This window comes from Protopterus annectens, chromosome 1.part1, assembly GCF_019279795.1.
Source record: "Protopterus annectens isolate FY-2018-M chromosome 1.part1, PAN1.0, whole genome shotgun sequence".
NCBI lineage: Eukaryota > Metazoa > Chordata > Ceratodontiformes > Protopteridae > Protopterus > Protopterus annectens.
The window spans coordinates 698,145,300-698,166,152 of record NC_056726.1 but is presented as its reverse complement, the minus strand read 5'-3'; the positions used below and the strand labels follow the sequence as shown (position 1 = coordinate 698,166,152).

The 20,853-nt window shown below is 42.8% G+C and overlaps 1 protein-coding gene across 1 annotated transcript in view; it reads left to right on the top strand.

Annotated features, from left to right (window-relative positions):
- The window catches only part of PARP8 (poly(ADP-ribose) polymerase family member 8), a 1,481,732-nt gene that overhangs the window by 1,359,359 nt on the left and 101,520 nt on the right, over positions 1 to 20,853 (top strand). The window contains exon 22 of the mRNA XM_044077685.1: positions 18,289 to 18,358. Within this exon, the coding sequence (XP_043933620.1) occupies positions 18,289 to 18,358 (70 nt within the window). The remainder of the gene's footprint in view (positions 1 to 18,288; positions 18,359 to 20,853) is intronic.

Sequence of the window (20,853 nt, the reverse complement as noted above, 5' to 3'; positions counted from 1 at the left end):
GAGATGTCTAGAGGCTAAGGAGAAGGACAGGCAGATGCACCATGAAAAGGAGATGCTGACTCTTTGCCAGAATCATAGAGGTAATGGGAAAGGGAGTAACTGAACCCCAGAATCAGCAAATGTCAGTAAATTTCTTTCACAATTTACAGAGGGGAATGATTTTGATAGTTTCATTCAGAGGGTATGTAAACCGTATAATGCTGACCAAGGGCTCTAGGCCCTGACCCTCTTACTCCATGGTAAAGCTGCAAATGCTATTTCTAAACTGTCTGATACCAATTGCTTAAATTATAATACAGTCAAAATATGTTAAAATGCTTTAAGTTAACACCTGAAGCTTATAGAAAAAAAGTTTTGTGAGCATAGATGCAAGGCAAATGAAAGTGTGTGTGAATATGTTGCTATTAGAATGTGAATATGTGCTATAAGAACTTATTTTCATAGGTGGGTGAGTGGATGTTAGATCACCACTTTTGTAGGGCTGGCAAACCTTTTGGTGAGGCAAGAAGCCATTAGCACTTTGCCTGAGGACATGAGAATCTGGTTAGCTGACAGACAATGCAATACTGCAAATGAAATAGGGAAGAAAGACGACCTATACCTAGCAAGCAGTGCATCACTGCACAGGAACTGGACATGCAGTGCTGCTCATAGGTCTAAGGGAACCCATGATGGGCAGCCCAAACTGCCCCAACAGAGTCTGCCAGTAGCAGGGGAAGCCACTAGTCCAGATACACATCCTGAACCAAGGTTTAAATGTTTTAAATGCAACCAGTGGTGCCATGTAGCATATAAATGTCCATGGAGGCAAGACAGGGATCAAAAGGTGAGAGAGCCAGTAAGTGGGAATGACAAAATGCCCTCAGTAAGTTGTCTTCAGACAACAAGGGTACCAAACTACCACAAGAGGTTAAATCCTATCTCAGTGGATGGGAAAGCAGCCATTGCTAAGAGAGGCACAGCCTCTGACCTAACCATTGTAAAGCCTGCAATGGTTACAGAGGAGCACTACTTGCCTGAGTAGTCTATTCCAGTCACAGCTTTAGGAGGGATCCCATTCCAAATGCCTTTGGCTAGGGTTCACCTTGACTGGGAGAGTGGAAAAGGAAGCCAGCAAATAGGTGTGTTTGAGGATATCCCCACAGATGTCCTTTTAGGAAATAATTTTGATAATGCAGTAACTTGTGTGCATGCAGTTACATGCAGTCAGCTTGAAGACAAACATGTGGGTCTGGTTGCCTGGGTGAGACCCAGACAGACTGCACACTTGTAGCCAGGATTGGTGAGGTGGTTACTTCAGAGAGGTAGCTACCCTGTAGCAATGAGAGTGAAGGTGAGTCACAGCTGCTTGTGGATACTGATATCCCCTAGGACAGAGTGACTGCAAGGGCAGAGGTGAGTAGTAGTACCCAGGCTGACAGTGAGGCACCGCTGTCAGAGAATACCAGAATTCCTGTGGAAGGGGAGCTGGGAAGGGTTACAAAGACAGAATTGAAACAGGCTCAGCTCTCAGACCCTACATTACAAGGCCTAAGGTAGCTACTGAGGCAGCTGATTCTCAAGGGAAAGAGGAATCTGCATACTGGGACAAAAGGTTACTGTATAGAGAGTGGACCCCTGAGGAAGAGCTAGAGGGTGAGAGAATACAGCAGCTGTTAGTGCCCAGAGCCTACCATCTGGTACTTCTAGCCATAGCTCATGATATTCCCTTTGCAGGTCTTATGGGCATAAAACATAGAATGCAGAAATTTTATTGGTCTGGGATTTCCAGAGATGTAACAGGGTACTGCAGGACCTGTGAGCAGTGCCAAAAGGTAAGCAAGGCAGGAGACAAGGTGAATGCTCCTTTGATGCCTTTGCCTGTGGTTGAGGAGCCACTTCAGAGGGTAGCTATGGATATTGCTAGGCCTCTGTATACCCCAAGTTCCACATGGAAAAAGTATATGCTAGTTGTAACAGATTATGCTACCAGATACCCTGATGGGGTGGCTCTGTCCTCCATTGAGGCAGAAAAGGTGGCAAATGCTTTGTTAGAGATTTTCAGAAGGGTAGGTTTCCCAAAGGTAATACTGACTGACAGAGGTGCCAGTTTCATGTCAGACCTGCAGACTTGTCTGTGGAAGTACTATGGGGTGAAGCACCTAAAGATCAGCCTCCTACCATCCCAGACTAATTGTCTTGTTGAGAGGTTAAACTCTATAATCAAGTCCATACTATGGGCATTTGCAGACCAGTTAAATGGAAGGGGGACAAATATTTCCCCCATCTGTTGTTTGTTTATAGAGCGGTGCCCCAGGAATCCACAGGTTTTTCACGCTTTGAGTTGTTGTATGGTCATGGGGTGAAGGAACCTCTAGATTTGATTCCAGATGAGTGGGAGGGTGAGTGTGAATCCCACAAGGAGTCTGTTGTGGCATATGTCCTAAACCTCAGGACAAGGCTCAGGGAACTTATAGGTTTGGCCCAGAAGAACTTGGCGGAAGCCCAGCAGGAGAAAAGGGTCTGGTATGACAGGAATGCTAGAGCTAGAGAGTATGCTGTAGGGCAGCAGGTAATGGTTCTCATTCCTGTCAGACACAACAAGCTGCAGGCAGCTTTGGAGGGACCCTACAAGGTGGTAAGAAGGTCAGTGATGTTAACTACATGGTAAAACTGCTAGGCAGGAGGCAGGTGCATAAACTGCACTATGTTAACATGATGAAACCTTACCATGATAAGGAGGCCCTTGTGCTGAGTATTTGCAATAGATTTAAGACCAAAGGATAATGTAGTGATAAACCAGAAGTTTGAAAATAAAAGCTGAATAACAGAAAAATTCCAACTCCAAGAACATCTGCACTGAAGAAGGATTTATATCTAAAAGCTTTGCTGTAATAAAGTAGTGCATTCTTGGAGTTGGAATTTTTCTGTTATTTACAGTAGATGGCAGGAGGATTCTGAGGGGGAACTGGTGACTGGTCTCCTCAGTGAGACTCGAACTGACACCTCAGTGGAAGGGGTAGCCATGTCCCAGCAGTTATGCCCTACCCAGGTTCTTGAAATCCAAGCAGTGTTACAGGAGTTTGGGGACATGTTCACTGGGAAACCAATGTGCACCCATCTGGTGCAGCACCATGTGGCTAGAGGACCCCAAATGCCTATTAAGCAGGCCCCTTATAGGGTGCTTGAGACTGCCAAATAGACTCTGAAAGAAAAGATACAGGATATATTGGAACTGGGGGTAATTCAGGAGTCCAGCAGTCCTCTGGGTCTCCCCAGTGGTGCTAGTACCAAAGATGGATGGCAGCACCAGATTCTATGTGGACTACGGGAAATTAAATAGTTACACAGAGTCAGATACTTACCCCATTCCTAGGACAGATGAAGTCATAGAGCAGCTGGGTGGGGCTAATTATTTTACCACTATTGATCTTACCAAGGATTAGTAGCAGGTACCGTTGACTCCCGGTGTTAGAGAAAGGTCAGCCTTTCTGACTCCGTTTAGATTGTATGAGTTTACAAAGAGGCTCTTTGGGATGTAAAATGCCCCAGCAACTTTCCAGAGGCTGGTAGATCATATCCTAGCAGGAGCAGGGGATTTTGCCCTTGCTTACCTAGATGATATTGCCAGCTACAGCCATTCCTGGCAGGAGCACCTTCAGCATGTCAGGGAGGTGCTGGGCAGACTACAGAGAGCAGGGTTGACCATTAAGCCCAGCAAATATCTGGTGGGTATGGTAGAGGTCTCCTACATGAGACATAGAGTGGGGAGTGGTAAGATCAGGCCTGAACCTGCCAAAGTAGAAGCCATTCAGGCATGACCTGACCCTGTAACCAAAAAGCAGGTGAGGCCATTCTGAGGGAAAGCAGGGTTCTACAGAAAGTGTGTCCCCAATTATAGTACCATAGCTGCTCCCCTCATAGACCTGACAAGGAAAAACAGGCCAGATAAGGTAGTGTGGACCCCAGCATGTGAGCAGGCATTCCAGAAGCTTAAAGGAGCATTGGGAGAACCCCCTGTGTTAGCCAGACCAGACTACAGCAAAGAATATCTTGTGCAGGTGGATGCTTCAAACCATGGGGTGGGGGTATACTTAGCCAGGTTTTCTCAGAGGGAAAGGAGCACCTAGTGGTATATGTCAATCAGAGGCTCCAACCTGGGGAGGAATGCTATGCAGCTGTAAAAAAGGAATGCCTAACTATAGTGTAGGCATGGCAGAAACTTCAGCCTTATCTATATGGAATGAAATTCACTGTAGTTATAGACCACAATCCCTTAACATGGCTACATCTAGTCAGCCAGCAAAATGCCAGGTTACACAGGTGGAGCCTAGGGCTGCAAGCATATGATATGACAGTGCAACACTGCAGTGGGGTTAGCAATGCCAACATGGATAGGGTCTCAAGACAGGGAATGGGGTAAGATATTCCCAGATAGGCTCAATGCTCTAAAACAACGTTTCTCAAGGGTCACTTGAAAAATTAGCTTGAGTTTTCGGGGGTAAGGGGAATGTCACACTGCCAGCCAAGCTATCTGTAATTTTGTAAATAATTCTGTGTCATTTGTGAATACTGATATGATTTATACAGAACTGCATGTTATGTACTGAGATTCAAGAATGTAACCACAGCGTACCCTGCTAGAACATAGAAGATTAACTTGCAAAACTTAAGAATAGTTGAAGTTAAGTTACTTTATAGATGGGCCATAAACAAGAGATGTTATCTCTCATTGCAGAAGCAAACACAATGTCTAGAGCTAGACGTGTTTGTATTGTATTGGAGGAAAAGTAGTTACTAGATTTAAAATGTAAAAGTGTTTTATTGTTTTACAACTTCCAAGTTCTGAGCAAACATATGAGAGATATGTAGTTTTCAGACATAAATGTTAAGTTCTACTAGTTTCTGTTTTAGCCTAGGAACTGAAGTCAGGTAACAAAAAGTGATGTCATCCAGGGCAACCCAGCAGTAAAAAGTGATATTGATTTAAGAACTCTCTCAGTGAGAGACTGTGCATTTTATATTTTGTCTTTGACCTGGAAACAGTCACTCATCACTTCTGTCTGTTTGTTGTACTGTAAGTAAGATTTAGGGCATAGTATCCCATTTAGATATAGATATGGATGTAGTAAGGATTATTTTTGATGTTTTATGTATTTGTTTGAAACTTTCTTGCAGTATTGTTTTAAAATATTCCCTGTGATTTTGAACTCTGAAGTCACTGTGTTGAGTTACTGAGTATTGTCTTGTTCTTTTATTATTTATTATTAAATATATTTAAGCCTATCTTTGTGGCTGATATTTGTGAGACATATTTAAACTCTGAGAGTACTTGCATATATACCTCCCAACCATACTGAATTACTCATTTTTTACCAAGTTTTGGGGTCCAAATAACGGGGTGCCACGATTCCCGAGTGGCTCCCCTTAATTTCCGAATTTCCCAGCATTTTTTATTTAAATTTTTTTTCCGGGGTTTCAAGCTGACATTATCATGTGCATAATGATGTGAGCTCCATGAAACGGCCTGCCAGCCTGTCAGATTTGAGCTCAAGGGCTCAACATGCATGTATTTCTGGCTGCTCCTTAGCCGTTAACAGGAACAGAAAATAAATGCTTTGCTGCCTACAGAGCTGCTATTGATTTGCAAGCTGCTATTTGCCCAGACAGAGATTTAAGCTGTTTGCAGAGCTAATGGATGGAGGAAGCTGCCATTGGTTGCAGAGGTATATTCCCTGGACAGATGCAGATGTTATGGACAGAGGAAGCTGACAGCCTGCCTTTGGAAGCTGACGTTGGTTGCAGAGGTATTTACGGAAGTGGAAGTTGCCGTTCTGGTTTGCAGAAGGTTGCTGCCATTTTTTTCCGTTGGTTGCAGAAGTATTGGTATTTATGGAAGCTGAGATAGTGTGTGTAAGCTGCAGTTTTGGTTTGTAGAATGTTGCTACACTGCCGTTTTTTTCCACTGGTTGCAGAGGTATTGGTATTTATGGAAGCTGAGCTGGTGTGTGTAAGTTGCCATTTTGGTTTGCAAGAAGGTTACTGCTGTTTTTTCCAAAGGTATTGGTATTCATGGAAGCTGGTGTGTGTGTGTGTGTGTGTGTGTGTGTGTGTGTGTGTGTGTGTGTGTGTGTGTGTGTGTGTGTGTGTGTATATTATTAAAAAAAAAATAGAAATAAAAATAAAAAAATATGCACACAGCACAGCAGTTATGTTCTGATCTTGATAATACTAGGGGTTCCCAACTTCTGAGATGTCGTGGCATAAGTTCTGACACAAAGACCTGCATGTCTTTAGATGCTTCAGCAGGGTGCCTTTTTATTTGGCATACAATTATGTATGAAAACATGTTAAAGTGCATTGTATCTATAAAAATGCTGACAGTACATTGGGGGGGTGCCATGACCCCTACTGTAGGACGAAGCTACAAAGAAGCTGGCCCACAGAACATCCTAGCAACTAGCAAGTATAATCTTAGCAACATAATGTAGTGGCAGTGTACATTTGCTGGTAACAGCCAAGTGTGACAGTGGGAGGGTAGATAAACATGAAGATGGATAAAGCAGCCATGAGCTGTCAAAGGAATCAACATCTGTGTAACTTTTGTTCTGTTTGAGAGTAGTTGTATATCAGTCAGCATGTTTCATTCTAAAGTACCTGAATAGGGACATATTGATTTGCAGTCAGAACTTATTTTTGTCTGTGGGACCATGTGATACAGAGAGTTGTATGCTGTACAAGAAAAGATCAAAGCTAAACTGATGACTCGGCATATTTGGCAGGAGGTGGTTTTAAGCAAATGAAAGAGTATTAAAAATCATTTCACTGCTGAACTACAGACACTTTTAGGCCTTTTGCTTTTGATGTCCATGGTACAATTTTTAAAGAACATTGCAGCTATCTCTAATTAATTTAGACCAAGTAGTGAGACATGTTTAAGGTTGTTGTCCTCTGGTGTTAGGGTGAAAGTAGGGTGCAGTGCTTTTGTGGTACTCAGCAGAAGCCAGTGTGAAGATAACTTTCTTATGACTGGGATATTTGCAAGCAGCATATATAATACAAACAATGATATATTTCTCGTTTTGCATTATTTGTGAAATAATGCTAATAAAATACAATTTCTGTGCAATTATTAAGTGATCATGCTGGAAGCTGGATAATCCTTTGCTAGGAAAAGAAAATGAATCAACATTTTCAGCAACTTCACTAAAAATGCAGATTCCACTAGAAAGGTTCCTGAAAGGTGCTTTTCTTCTTAACCCCAAGGTGCAACAGCCCCAGAGTTGATTTTAAGTATAGGGGCAAAGGAGCATGGAAGCACAATTACTGACCCCAACTTTGATCATTTTTTTGAACTCAACCTGCATTTGATGAAGGCACCTTTATGTAGTTAATCTAGACCCTTCCCACTCTTGGTGTTCTAGTATCCCATGCAGTTCAGTTGCAGAATAGCATCATCTGGATAAAAAATATCTGTGAAAATTAGTTTTGTATCTCACTTAATGCTGTGAATAGTTCATATTTTTACAACTAAGTACGTTGTTTCCATTGCTGTTATTGGAAGCTTCAGCCTGACTCATTCCACTAAAGCACCCTTCCATGTACATCTTCAGACTGTAACATATACTTTTGTTCTCTTTTGTATAGTCTCTCTCAAATTAGGAAACATATTTTCAGGAAGTAACTACCATTTGGCTTGTCTAGTCTGGTCAGTATCCAACCTAATAGATAAACAGTAGTTTCTTAGTACTGTGTACCCCAAATCTTATTTCCTATATATTTTTAAATTCTGATTGGTTTTCTTGAGGTTGGTAAGGAATCAAAAAAACATTTCAATGCATCTACATCCTTCTCTCCTTACACATCCTTCTTCACATCATCAGTCTCATTGTAAAAGTGCTTCCTCTTAGATTTTAATTCCTTTGTTATATTTAACTTATTCAAACTATTAGTGATGCATCATATTTGGAATGAAACTTGAACATTGTTTAATTGAAAATGTTAAAATAGAGCAAAAAATAGATGTAACATGTCTATGTTCAAAGATGAAACAGAAAACATCTAAAAAGCAAATGAGACAAATTATAAGCAGTATTAACATATAGTTTATTACAGAAGGCACTACAGGCAACAGTTTAATTGAGAATAAAAAAATGACCCTCTGTCAATGAGAGACCTTAAAACTACCCTGTTTAACTCCTGTCAGCCATTAATTCTGTCATTTAATCAACCATTAAAATATCAGATGCTGGAGAAATGGTAAATAAAACAAGTATAAATCATGAATAGAATCAAACAACTCGGAAACACTATTGCTACAGATTAGTAAGTCACAAAATGCAGTGTTAAGGTATGTAGGGAGGTAGATTATGGTCTTCCTAGGCAAGATGAAGGTCAGCTAACCAGAAAATGTGTAGCACTGTAGAATATTTCTAGCTAGCAGTCCTGTAACCCTTCCTGCACACGTGTCTACTGCTGATAACATGCTCCTACTCTGGAAGCAAATATTGTTGACCATTTGAGTAAGTTAATGTTTATACCTTAATGCAGAAATGTATTAACATAACTGCAAGATATTAAATGCCTCATGATCATATTTTGCCTGTTCTATAGTTTGCGTTTAAAAGTTGGTATCCCACAATTCCATCAGAGTGGGTGGGGTTATGCAATTATGAATGCAAATCTTATGTTAATCAGAGTACAGATTTGTACCTATTTTTCTGGGCCTTTGTCCAGATTTTTGAGGTTTCCAGGTTGAGATGTATGCTTGCATATCTATTTGGTGACTCTGTACAGGCCATGCCTAATAGCCTGGTGCTTGGTCAAAACTACCATTTGGATTAATAGTAACATTACACAGTAGGATTGGAACCCTTTGGTAAGGGCCTTAAAATAGTTGATAAGGGGTTCTGTTGGCAGTAATAACTACCTTATAGTCTGGGCAGAAGGAGTCATAGCAAGTAAACCTGTGCCAGCCTTTCCCAGGTGTGTGTGTGTGTGTGTGTGTGTTTGTATATAAATCAAATCTCAAAGTGTGTGTGTGTGTGTGTGTGTGTGTGTGTGTGTGTGTGTGTGTGTGTGTGTGTGTGTGTGTGTGTGTGTGTGTCAGCTACTTGAGCAGGGACATGAAGCACTGGTTGGACAGACAGAGTGTTAGGAAGACTTGGCTTGGACCCTGGCTCAGGACTCAATTATATAGCTGTGCCAGTGAAAAGAGTTATTGCAGATCTGGAGAGAGAGAGAGGGACAAACCAGCCCCAGACTGACTGTGATCTCTGTGTGCTCCAAGAGAAATTCTACTGTACTCTGCGTGTACTTGTCATCCTCCCAGTGTGCAAGTCCCCTAGCTGTTGCCAGTGGTGAGAATTGAGGCTCCTTGATTATCGGGCTACTGCAGGGAAATCACACCATATTTCATTTACTTTTTATTTAGAAGAGTTTGCTCACACATTTCAATATTTAGATAAACTCAGAAGACTTTAATGATTAAAAAATCTTCCATAGTTGCCATTATCCCTTTAAGAATTCCAAGCTGCTTGACTTGGTAGTGATGCATTCTCAGTTTGTCCGTTTGCCCTATTTGTACTAATATTGCTTTTAGCTTCCTTCTGACTGAATAATCCATAATAGGTGCTGAGATCCTGGACTTTGTTAACTACTACTTAATAGCAGTGTACTTTCTAAAAAACTGTAAGAAACTAAATGGTATACATTCCTAAACTTAATGCATGTATATGCCCTCTGTATTAAATATAAATAAATATATAATTACCAATACTTAAAACTGTCCAAATTACAGGTTGATACTCTGATTGCTCTTTCCCTTTTTAAGCAGTTCTTATTACAGTCGCTCCAATGATGCCATCTTACTGAATCATCTACACACTGACAACTGCAACTGTTTTTGCCCTGTACTTTCTTCTGGAACATCAGAAAAAGGTTCAGGTGGCTACCTTCTGGTTAATGAATGTCCTTAATCTTCTTTATTCTCCACCTCCCCCTGTCTGTCCGCAAGACTTCCTCCATTCCAGCTGGCTTAAATTTGGAAAATGCCATCTCTAGAGAAAGGAATGTTTAGGCACCTCCAGGCTGGAGGAAAAAAACTTTCCGATGTACAATACAAAGTCTGAATTTCAACTTTTTTGCTTACATAGACTCATTGGAAGCATGTTGGTCAGTTGAATCCACTTCAGTTATAAGTGGACTCTCCAAAAAATAAATAAATCAATACCAGGACAACTTTTGATGGTGTCTTTTCAGTATCTGCCTGGCAAGCTATACTACTCATTGTACTCCTGAGTACACAGGAACCCCCCCTCCACCCGAGGAGAGATGAATGGGCTATGACTCTTCACTCTTCTTCTTCCTCTCTACCTTAGTCCCCTAGTGCCAAGGCTGGTTAATAAACCTTGGTTGTCTAAATCACAGTAATGGCTCCATGCTTTTGCAGCAGTGGTTAACAAATCCCAGATATCTTAAAGGAAGTCTGAAGACCTACTACAAGGAAATTTTATGTGAAAAGGAACAACATTTTTCTCTTCTTGCCACAAAAGACTACATCCATTGAACTGCCCAACAACTATGGTTTTACATTACCTAATTCTTGTATTCAAATCAGCATTAGCACATTCTTCTCCAAAGTACATATGTTTGTAGTTTCTACTTGTGAATCAGCTTTTTTTCAGATAACTAGCAAACCTATCAGCTAAGGGTTTCATCAAAGGTACCCTGCAGTTAACACCTTGTATAAGACAATTTTTGTTTATACTAGAAAGCACAGCAGAGAAAGTGTTATCATGGCAAATACTTTTTCTTGTTACTTCAGTGTCTGAGAGAATAATTTTAGAATTGCAAGTCTGTTTATATGGTAGCATATCACTATTTCATGTCCAACTTAGTTTCACTGATTCTGTCTCAACCAGTCCATTCTGCTCCCAGTCTTAAAAAAGCATGTTTTCATTTCTTATAAGAAAGGAAAAGAAGACCTTCCTGTGTCTAATCAAACCTTGCCAAAGTGTCTAACTTACTATGTTGCTATTTGCTAGGCCAAGTACAGTACACCTTTGTAAAAGGCACTACTAGAAGACACTTTTTTAGCATAGCAGTAGCAACTTACATTAGAAATGTTTTAGCACAGGATATTTTACATGCTGATATGTGGACAACCTTCCATGATTACCAAACATTTTAGTTTGAAAGGAAAGTCTCAGGCAGGAGAGGTTTTTGCTACAGCTGTGCTTTAGGAGATCCTGTCACTGCCCACTTCTAGGTTCCCAGTGTTAAATATGTAGCGATTAGAATTCTACCCAAATGTTTTGCTGTACTTTTACAGGCATTCCTGATAGTATAAATGTGTAACATACTTAATGTATCAGGTCTTCAAATACTGAGCACTGTAACAGTAGAGATACCCCCCCTCCTTTTCTCTGTATGTGGATCTGTATATAGTTACTGGTTTTAAAATTATTGCATCTGAAGTAGCTAACTTCATTTGATCAGCAACCTGTGGGTATCGGATCCGATTCGGATCCGAGCCGGCAGCTTTCCTAGCAAAAGATCTGAGCTCCAAGCTCCTCCCCCTACCCATAATACCCTTCTACCTCCCTCTAGTCCTCAGATCTCATTTGCCGCGGCTTTTTGAAGCATCTGAGAATGAGCTCCTAGCATTGGGACAGGCATCGTAGCCAAAAGAGGTGGGCCGATTCAGTCCCCTCGGACCCGCTGTCTAAAGCAGCTTGCCTCCCCCCTTAAGGTCTCCGGGTCTTCTCCCTCCCGGCTTCATTCTCTGCGTTTCTGCCCAGAGCCGGAGGAGGAGACCTGGTCACCTTCAAGGTCATCTAGGCAGCCTTCCCGGCCAGCCTCAGCAGCCTCATCCAGGTCAACCAGAAGTTTATCCGATGTGGACATGGACCGGTTGATGCATCAATTTCTTCAGGCCCAGCTGCAGATGGGAGTGCTCTTGCCCCCCCCCCCCTCTGGGGGGAGCTCGACCCCATTTTACGCCCCCATTGCTCCTTCTCCGACCCACTATCGGGGTTTGGAGCTATCAGATCCGAGTAGCTTTGGAGCCGAGGGTGATTTCGGCGCCGACAGTGTTTCCTACTTTGGCGCTGACTGCACCTTCGAGTTTGTCAGTTCCGTTTTTAGATCCGAGCTCTCAGGGCCGTGAGCTGAGTGTCAGATCCAGAGGGGTTAGTGTGCCTTCGGCTCCATTGAGGTCGGAGCGCACTGCTCTTTCGGATCTGATCCAGTCATCTCTGGCGCCGATCCACACGACAGATCCGAGGGGGCTGCTTTCTGATCCTAGGGAGAGCAGCTCACCCTCGACATTCGATGTTGTGGAGAGGGTCCTTTTGAGGGATTCAAGGCCCCAGGTTCTTGCTATGGATCCACCCACAATTCCCTCTCAGACAGGCCTGTCTTCCGTCATCTGGCCCCAGGGACAGCCTGCACCTACATCCCAGATGGTTCCTGTAGAGGAACAGGACGTTGTTGGTGAGGCCTCCTTGGACAGCCCCCCCCCCCAAGGAGGTTCCTCACAAACGAAAGTGTAAGAGGAGGCACTTGGACTCACCTGAGTCCCTCACAGAAGACATGGACTTGGAGGAAGGGAAAGGTTCCCCCAGTTCACCCCCTCCCGAGGATGTCTCATTTGGAGACATTATGGAAATGCTTCATATTAGAGGGGGGTGGTCAGCCCAAAAGCCTTCCTTGGATGAGTCTGTGTTTCTGGAGGCGTTCAACGGAGGCCCATCTACCTCTTGGGTGTCCCCTCCCGCTGATCCCTTGGTGGACCTCATAACTACCAGGGCTTGGAAGGAGCCGGACACTGTGGAGCCAATACCCAAGAGACTGGACAGGATTCTCAGCCCCCCCCACAGACAGGACAGTTTGGAGCAAGGGTGCCCCGGTAGATGCCATGGTGGTGGCGGCTGCCACAAAGAAGGAATTGGCACAGGAGAGTTCCTCGGTACGTCCTACAGACAAGGAGTCTCGGACGATGGACTGCCTCGGAAAGCAGATTTTCACTTCAGCGACCTTCTCTGTCAGGTCGCTGAACTATATGGCATATGTAATTCGACTCCAGTGGGACCTAATCAAAGAATACGCTGGGTCACCCCCAGAGTTCATGTCGGCCGAGGACAAACGGACCTTCTCAGCTTGAATGGTCACTCTTAAGTCTATCACAAACACCTGTATGCGGCTTCTCTCCCATGCCATGGAGGGAGCGGCTAGAGCCAGCGGAGCAGGCATTGTCTTACGACGACAGGCCTGGCTCCGTCTCTGCGACTTTGTGGAACCCTTCAAGGCATCCTTCGCAAATGCCCCCTTTGACGGTTCTACGCTTTTCGGCTAAACCGTCCATGATATGCTACTCCAGAGTGAGAAGGACGGGACGACGTTGTCTGCCGTTGGGATCCGCTTCTCGGCTCCTCAGAGGTCCTTCTCCAGGAACCAAAGAGGACAGAAGAAGATGTGGTTCCGGAAATCCCAACAATCCCATTTTGATCTGGACTCCTCGTCCTTCAGAGGCAGAGGAGGGCAGGGTGGACGCCAGTCCGGAGGCAGAGAGGGGGCTGAAGAATTTCAGGTTGAGGGAACCCTTTTTCAATTGACCCACGCAGCAACCCTGAGGGGTTGCCCGACTGCTCTTCTCTGGAGGCAGTCGGGGGGGGGTGCTTCTCGGAGCATCTAGCACATTGGGAGTCCATTATGACAGATCGCTGGGTGCTCCAAATCATATCCAGAGGTTACTCAGTTCCATTCCTAAGTTCTCCTCCCCAGTCGGGGTGCCTCCCTGATGTCCCACCCAATCAGAGGGAGATAGCAGCCTTTGAAATAAAGGAGCTACTAAGAAAAAGAGCCATCCAGCACGTCCCCCTCCCCCCGGTCAATCCGGATCAGGCTTTTACTCCAGATTCTTTTTGGTGCCAAAAAAGACGGGGGACTTATGGCCGATTCTCGACCTGTCCTCACTGAACCTGTCAGTCGCCAAAGTAAAGTTCCGGATGGTCACCATTCAATCCATTCTCCCAATTTTACAGGAAAATGACTGGATGTGCTCCATAGACCTCAAAGATGCGTACTACCACATTCTAATGGACAGACAATCCAAGAGGTTTCTCCACTTTCGGCTGAGAGCCAGCCATTATCAGTTCAGGGTCCTACCCTTCGGCCCACCTGAGGCTTCAGGGAATACAGATTTTTCCTTACCTGAACGACTGGCTCCTAGTTGCCCCCACCAGGCATCTATTATGTTCAGCCAGGGACTATTTTCTACATCTCGCCCACCATCTAGGGATCACGATCAACCACAAGAAATCCTCCCTTCAGCCTACTCAGATCCTGGATTTCATAGGGGCCAGGACAGACACAATTCAGTCCAGAGTCTTTCTGATGATGGACAGACTCCGCAACTTAAACCTCCACATTTTGGCTCTTCTACAGTCTTCGGCCCCTCCAGCGGAATTAGTCAAGAGGGCTCTGGGGTCCATGTCAGCAGCCATCAACCTGTGACCGCTCGCATGTTTGAATATGAGAATTCTTCAATGGACCTTACAGGTCCAGTGGTCCATCCTACGACATCCTTTGTCTTCCCCTATTCCCCTCAGCAGGGTTTGCAGGGAATCTCTACTTTGGTGGCTCCATTCTAGGCCCCTCCAGGAAGGGCACCCCTTCTCCATGTCCCCACCTCAAGTCACAGTGACCAAGGATGCGTCTCACCTCAGGTTGGGGGGGCATTGCATGGGCAGAACCGTCCAAGGCACGTGGATTCAAACAGAGACCTTCTTGCATATCAATGTTCTGGAGATGAGGGCGGTGCTTCTAGCATTGCAGGCTCACCATGCCCTTCTTCCTCTAGGGACAATTGCAATTCAAACAGACAACATGTCAGTGGTCTGGTACATCAACAAGCAGGGGGGAACCACATCTTACCCACTTTGCCTAGAGGACATGAGAGTGTGGGAATGGGCAATATCCACCAACTGCTTTCTCATAGCAACGCACATACCGGGTTGGTCAAACATTCTAGCTGACAAGCTGAGTCGAACTATCCTCTCACTTTACGAGTGGTCTCTGAACCCCTTAGTAGTGACCAGATCTTCCTCAGATGGAGTCAACCTTGCTGCGATCTGTTTGCTTCGCCTTTGAATGAGTTTTTCACTCTAATTCCCCCACCAGGGGAAACCCCCAGAGACGCTCTGGTCCATGCTTGGCCATCTGGTCTTCTTTATGCTTATCCTCCTCTTCCATTGATGACAAAATTCTTACAGAAAGCTCGTCAGTTGGGGAGCAGAGTTATCTTCATAGCCCCATTCCGGCATCGTCAAACCTGGTTCCCATGCCTAAGGTCTCATCTAGTGCATCCTCCCTGGATCTTAGATCCCATTCTGTATCTGATTTCTTATCCCTTGGGATTGAAAACCCCTGACCTGGACAACCTCAAGCTCTCAGCTTGGCTGATCCAGTTCCTTTAATGGCTAGGACTCCCGGTATTTCATCCTCAGTTAAGGCTATCCTGGTGGCTGCTCATAAGCCTTCTACCAGGAAAGTCTACAAGAGTAAATGGAAGCGTTTTTTGATCTGGGTGGAGCATAGGAATTTGGATCCTTTTATGGCTCCTATTCCAGCCGTCCTCGACTTTCTATCCCACATTTTTCAGCAGGAGGCTAGTTCTTCAATGGTTAAAGTTCAATTGGCAGCTATTTCCCACTTCCACATTGGAAACAAATTTGCCCCCTTAGCTTCCTCTAAGATCTGCAAGACCTTCCTGAAAGGCACCTTTCTTTTAAGACCCCCTGTTAAGGATGCAGTTCCTCCATGGGATTTAACCCTAGTTCTCCAGGCTCTGACTGGTCCCCCCTTTGAGCCTGCAGCTTCGGTCGACTTAAAGTATGTATCTTGGAAAACTGCCTTCCTGATTGCTATTACTTCATCTAGAAGGATATCGGAGCTTCAGGCTCTTTGTAGTAAGCCTCCATACATCATTTTTCATAAAGACAGAGTTTCCCTCAGGACTAATCCCTCTTTTCTGCCTAAAGTGGCCTCCGAAGCCAACATCAACCAATCCATCAATCTGCCTGTCTTCTTTCCTAATTATCACAACAAAGGAGAGTATAGACTTCATTGTCTGGATGTACATAGACAGTTGCGTTTTTACTTACACAGAACGGCTGTTTTTCGAAAATCGGAACAACTCTTTATCTCATTTGCGAAGTCCTGTTTGGGTAAGCCAGTGACAAAGGTAACCTTAGCTAGGTGGATTTCCCAATGCATTCTTCTTGCATACAAAAGCTCTGGTCGACCTGAGCCCGTTCAGGTTCGGGCACACTCTACCCACTCTGTGGCTACTTCTGCAGCCTTCTGGTCGAGGGTCCCTTTGGATGACATTTGTTCAGCAGCTACTTGGGCTTCCTCTCATACTTTCATTACACATTATAAATTGGATCTGATATCCAGAGGAAGGGCATCCTTTGGCTCTGCAGTGCTCCGGAATATCCTTCCATGAGGACCTCCCAAATTGTTGGTAGCTGGGGACTCTGTCCCACAGATTGCTGATCAAATGAAGTTAACTACTTCAGATAAAGAAGTTATGTACTCACCATAACGTTCCATCTAAGTAGGTAACTTCATTTGTCAGCAACCAACCCTCCCTCCATCCCCCTGACCTGTAGTTCGTCCTTGAAGGATTATTGTGTTTCACTTCCCGGATGACATCAGGTTAGAATGTTTAGGTGTTTTTTTCTTTGTGTTATTGTAGTATTCTGTGATACTATGACAAACTCGATCTGAGGACTAGAAGGAGCTAGCAGGGTATTATGGGCAGGGGGAGGAGCTTGGAGCTCGGATCTTTTGCTAGGAAAGCTGCCGGCTCGGATCCATATCAGATCCGATACCCACAGGTTGCTGACAAATGAAGTTACCTACTCAGATGGAACGTTATGGTGAGTACATAACTTCTTTTTACAGTGTGTTTCTCGGTTTTTAACTGGAATTCTTTTATACCCCACTTATTTGTCTCAGAAGTGGGTCTTTATGTACAATGAGCACAGTTACTTTAAAGGATTCTAGACTCAAAGAAATGAAGAGTACATAACAATGTAAGCTGCATATATGGAAGACTCATGGCAACTGCATCATTACCTCTGCAAGCTCAAGAAAAACATGAGCCCTTGCAAGGAAGATATGGACAATTCATTAAATGAGTCTGTGTGCGGCTCAAAAATCAGAAAGTGGGCCACCCCAAATGTTATGATGTACTGTTTCAGTAACTACAACTCAAGGATCTGTAATTGTAGTATGCATGTTACACAACTGCATTTTCTGGGCAATCATCCCTTATACTTGGAGATTCAGGGAACATGCACTACTTCAAATTAGTTATTAAACAATATGAAATGTGATATCGGTATACATTACAGGTGCAACCATACAGTGTACTAAATAGCACATCTAACTATTTACTAACAGACTAATTTGATATCAAAATAAGAAGCACATGCCCATTTCTTCTCAGCATTACAAGTTTAAGAACATCAAACCTAGTCTGAAAGCTATTAATACCTGTACAAGGGTGCATAAATTATTTGTTTTAGAACCTGAGAAATATAATGGGCTTATATTGCCTGGATCAAGTTGGACGACAAGGTTTAATAAGATAATGGAAAAGTAGAATACTCAAGTTTGGTAAAGAATGACCTTTTTAAAAAGGTATGATGAGGCCAAAGAAAAAACAGCCAGACTAAGAGTGACAGAGTTATAGAATGTAGGTCAGCAAAGGGTTTGCAAGTAGCTAACGATCACTGTAACAGTACAGATACCCTCCCTCCTTTTCTGTGCATGGGGAGCTGTATGTAGTTACTGGTTTTAGTATCGTTGCTTACAGTGTGTTTCTCAGTTTTTAACTGGAATTCTTTTACACCACTTTTATTTGTCCCAGAAGTGGATCTTTATGTACAATCAGATGTTGAGTAACAGCTGCATACAGGCCAGTTTTAATGATGTGTGACAATAAGATTAACATTTCTGATCTTCTAAAAGTTTATTCATACATTTATTCCTATATAAACAACATACAGAACACTATCCTGATTCCATGATGAGCTGATGTGCATAGTTTGAAAGGATTTTGTTATTTGACTAACACAAATAATAGGATGGAGGAGTTGAATGTGTCATGTATGTCCTTTGAAATCAATCTATATTCATTATTCACTTTTAGCTGCATTATTTTTTCATTTATTTTCGCATGCATTTTTCAATACTTGCTTAAATAAATTAATTTTTTTATTATTTTTTTTTCTTAAGCTGCATGGTGCAGTGTATGGAAATGGAATTTACCTAAGTCCATTGTCAAGCATCTCATTTGGTTACTCAGGTGAGCATGACATTTTTACTGTCGTGTAAATAAATAATGAAATGTACAGCAGCAAAATTAAAATGCTTCATTCATCTGTGCACAGCTTAATGATGCTGTGAAACATTCCATCATATAGTTTATTTTCAGAATGACATCCAACGAGTCTGACTAAATTGAACAGAACTCTTTCCTGCCTTGCTAATGCACTTTTTATGCATATTTGTTATTTGGAGTTGAACAGAAAATGATAAACTCTCTTCATGGCAGTCTGATAAATGATATTGCAACATACTCATTTATCTTTTATTCTTGAATTGTAACTGATAGAGATAAAGAGATAAAAGTCTAGTATAATGATTACATTTTAACATACAAATCTGAAGTGTTTGAATTGCAAAGCAGATTTTGTAGGGCATTTGTTAAAACACAAACTTGAAATGTGTTGTTCAGAAATTCATTTAATGAATTCCGAATAATCCATTGATGAGTAACAAACACACATTATAATTAATTGTATCTTCAGTATAGTAGTCATGCTCTAAATTAAGCTCATACAGATGAGAGACCAGAGACATAAGCATTAAACCAAAAACATCTACATTGATTCTGAGCATTAAAAGGAGGCAGATCACAGCTAAAGGGAATTGTATAACTGGTAAACATTCATCACACAAGATAGCAGGATTTGAAAGGAATTTATAAAGTAGCAAAAGAATGAATTTAAAGTTCGAGATTATTTTACAGTGTTCTGCTGTCTCTCAGTGAAAGGAAGATGTTGCAGTAGCTGTGTATCTTCTTGTATGGTCTTCAGTGTTTGATATGGATGCTGTCTGCTATTAGAGCACCTGGGTGTTTGATTACATACGTGTGTGTGTGTGTGTGTGTGTGTGTGTGTGTGTGTGTGTGTGTGTGTGTGTGTGTGTGTGTGTGTGTGTGTGTTTCCACTAATAAAATGTACCACCACAGAATTAAGTGCTCTTCTGTGTTGCCTCGTCCATAAGACAAATGAGGAAATACGTTAATTGCAATTTCTTCAATTGTTAATTCCGCAATTTTCCTTATTAGTAACATTTTATTCCATTTTACAGATCATTTTCTGGAAGTGCAGTGTGTCGTAAGCCCTTCAGATTGAACAGTGTTCAGCTTCAATGTAAAATTTTATAGTCAACAAAACTATAATAAATACCTTCAAAGAAGCATCTTTAGTGTTGAGACTGAAAGTAGTTCCACTTTACCCAGCAATGCACCATATAGGGCTTTTGGGGAATCAACAGGCCATAGTCTTTTCTGCTGTCCCAGGTACCATTGTTTCTCATAGTGTACTGCAGAGTATAAATGTAATACAAAGTCCATGAGTGTCGTTGTGTTTAAGGTCATTTCTATAAAAGAGAACCCAAAGCCTCAGAAGTAGTCACATTTTCTATTCTTAATCATACCACCATCACTATTTTTGTCTTCAGCGTCTTGTAAGAGAGTCAATATAGATAGTTGAATCTGCATCTTTTATGGCCAGATCAACATGGTGCAGGCTGTAAAAATCACAATATTATTGCCTTTCACCAACAGGTGCTGCATAGTTAGCCTTCCAAATATTAATCCTAGGCGTCAGCAATCCCTGATTGAAGTATGCCATCCTGGGAGCTTAACTCAAATGAAGTTCACTGCACCTGCAAAGACCATGGAAACAGATCTGTAAGACAACCGTAGTTATCATTTACAGAAAGCTACCAACAACTTGGTTCACTGAAAGACTATGGCCCCTTGGTCCATGTGACACTCCCCACTCCACACATCTAGCAGCACAGTGTACCATGCCTGCCATTGAACTGTTGTCTAGGACTCCGCACATGCTCACTTGCTCCATGTAGGCACTTAGAAAAATCTAGGACCTCTGCGCCACAGTGTTGAGGACTGGATATCTTAGTCCAGTTAGCCCTGCCCTGATCAATTTATAGGGAAATATCTGTGATAGACCTACTTACCCAAGCTAACCGTAGCCTAAGCTTAGTGTACCTATACATCTTGACAAGCTACTCCTAATAACTCATCACTCAACCAATATTGGATGTGGTTTCCTGTCAGAATGGCATCATATCAGAATCCCACTGGGAGCTGTAAGATGAAAGCCTTCTGTTTATCCCTTTGTGGACTTAAACTTGTTTGTTCTTTCCATTCCTTAGGTAATTCAGGATTTGTTTACCTTTACTCATCCAGAAAATGTTACACTGACTTCACTCATGCACTCAAAAACCTTGTTTGACTGTTTTTACAATTAACTACTTAACAAGTATCTGTCCTGGCCCACCCCAGTGGTGTAGGGGAACGAAGGCTTAAGTCCTAGATGACATGTTTTCGATTAGCGACAGAGATACTGGAAGGGATAGGACAAGGAGGATGAGAGCAAGTGACCACAGTTGACTTGCCCACACTGGTGGCAGACAGTTTTGTCTCACCCCAGCCAAGAATTGAACTAGAGAACTGCTTACTGTGAAGCAACAATGTTAACTGTGCCA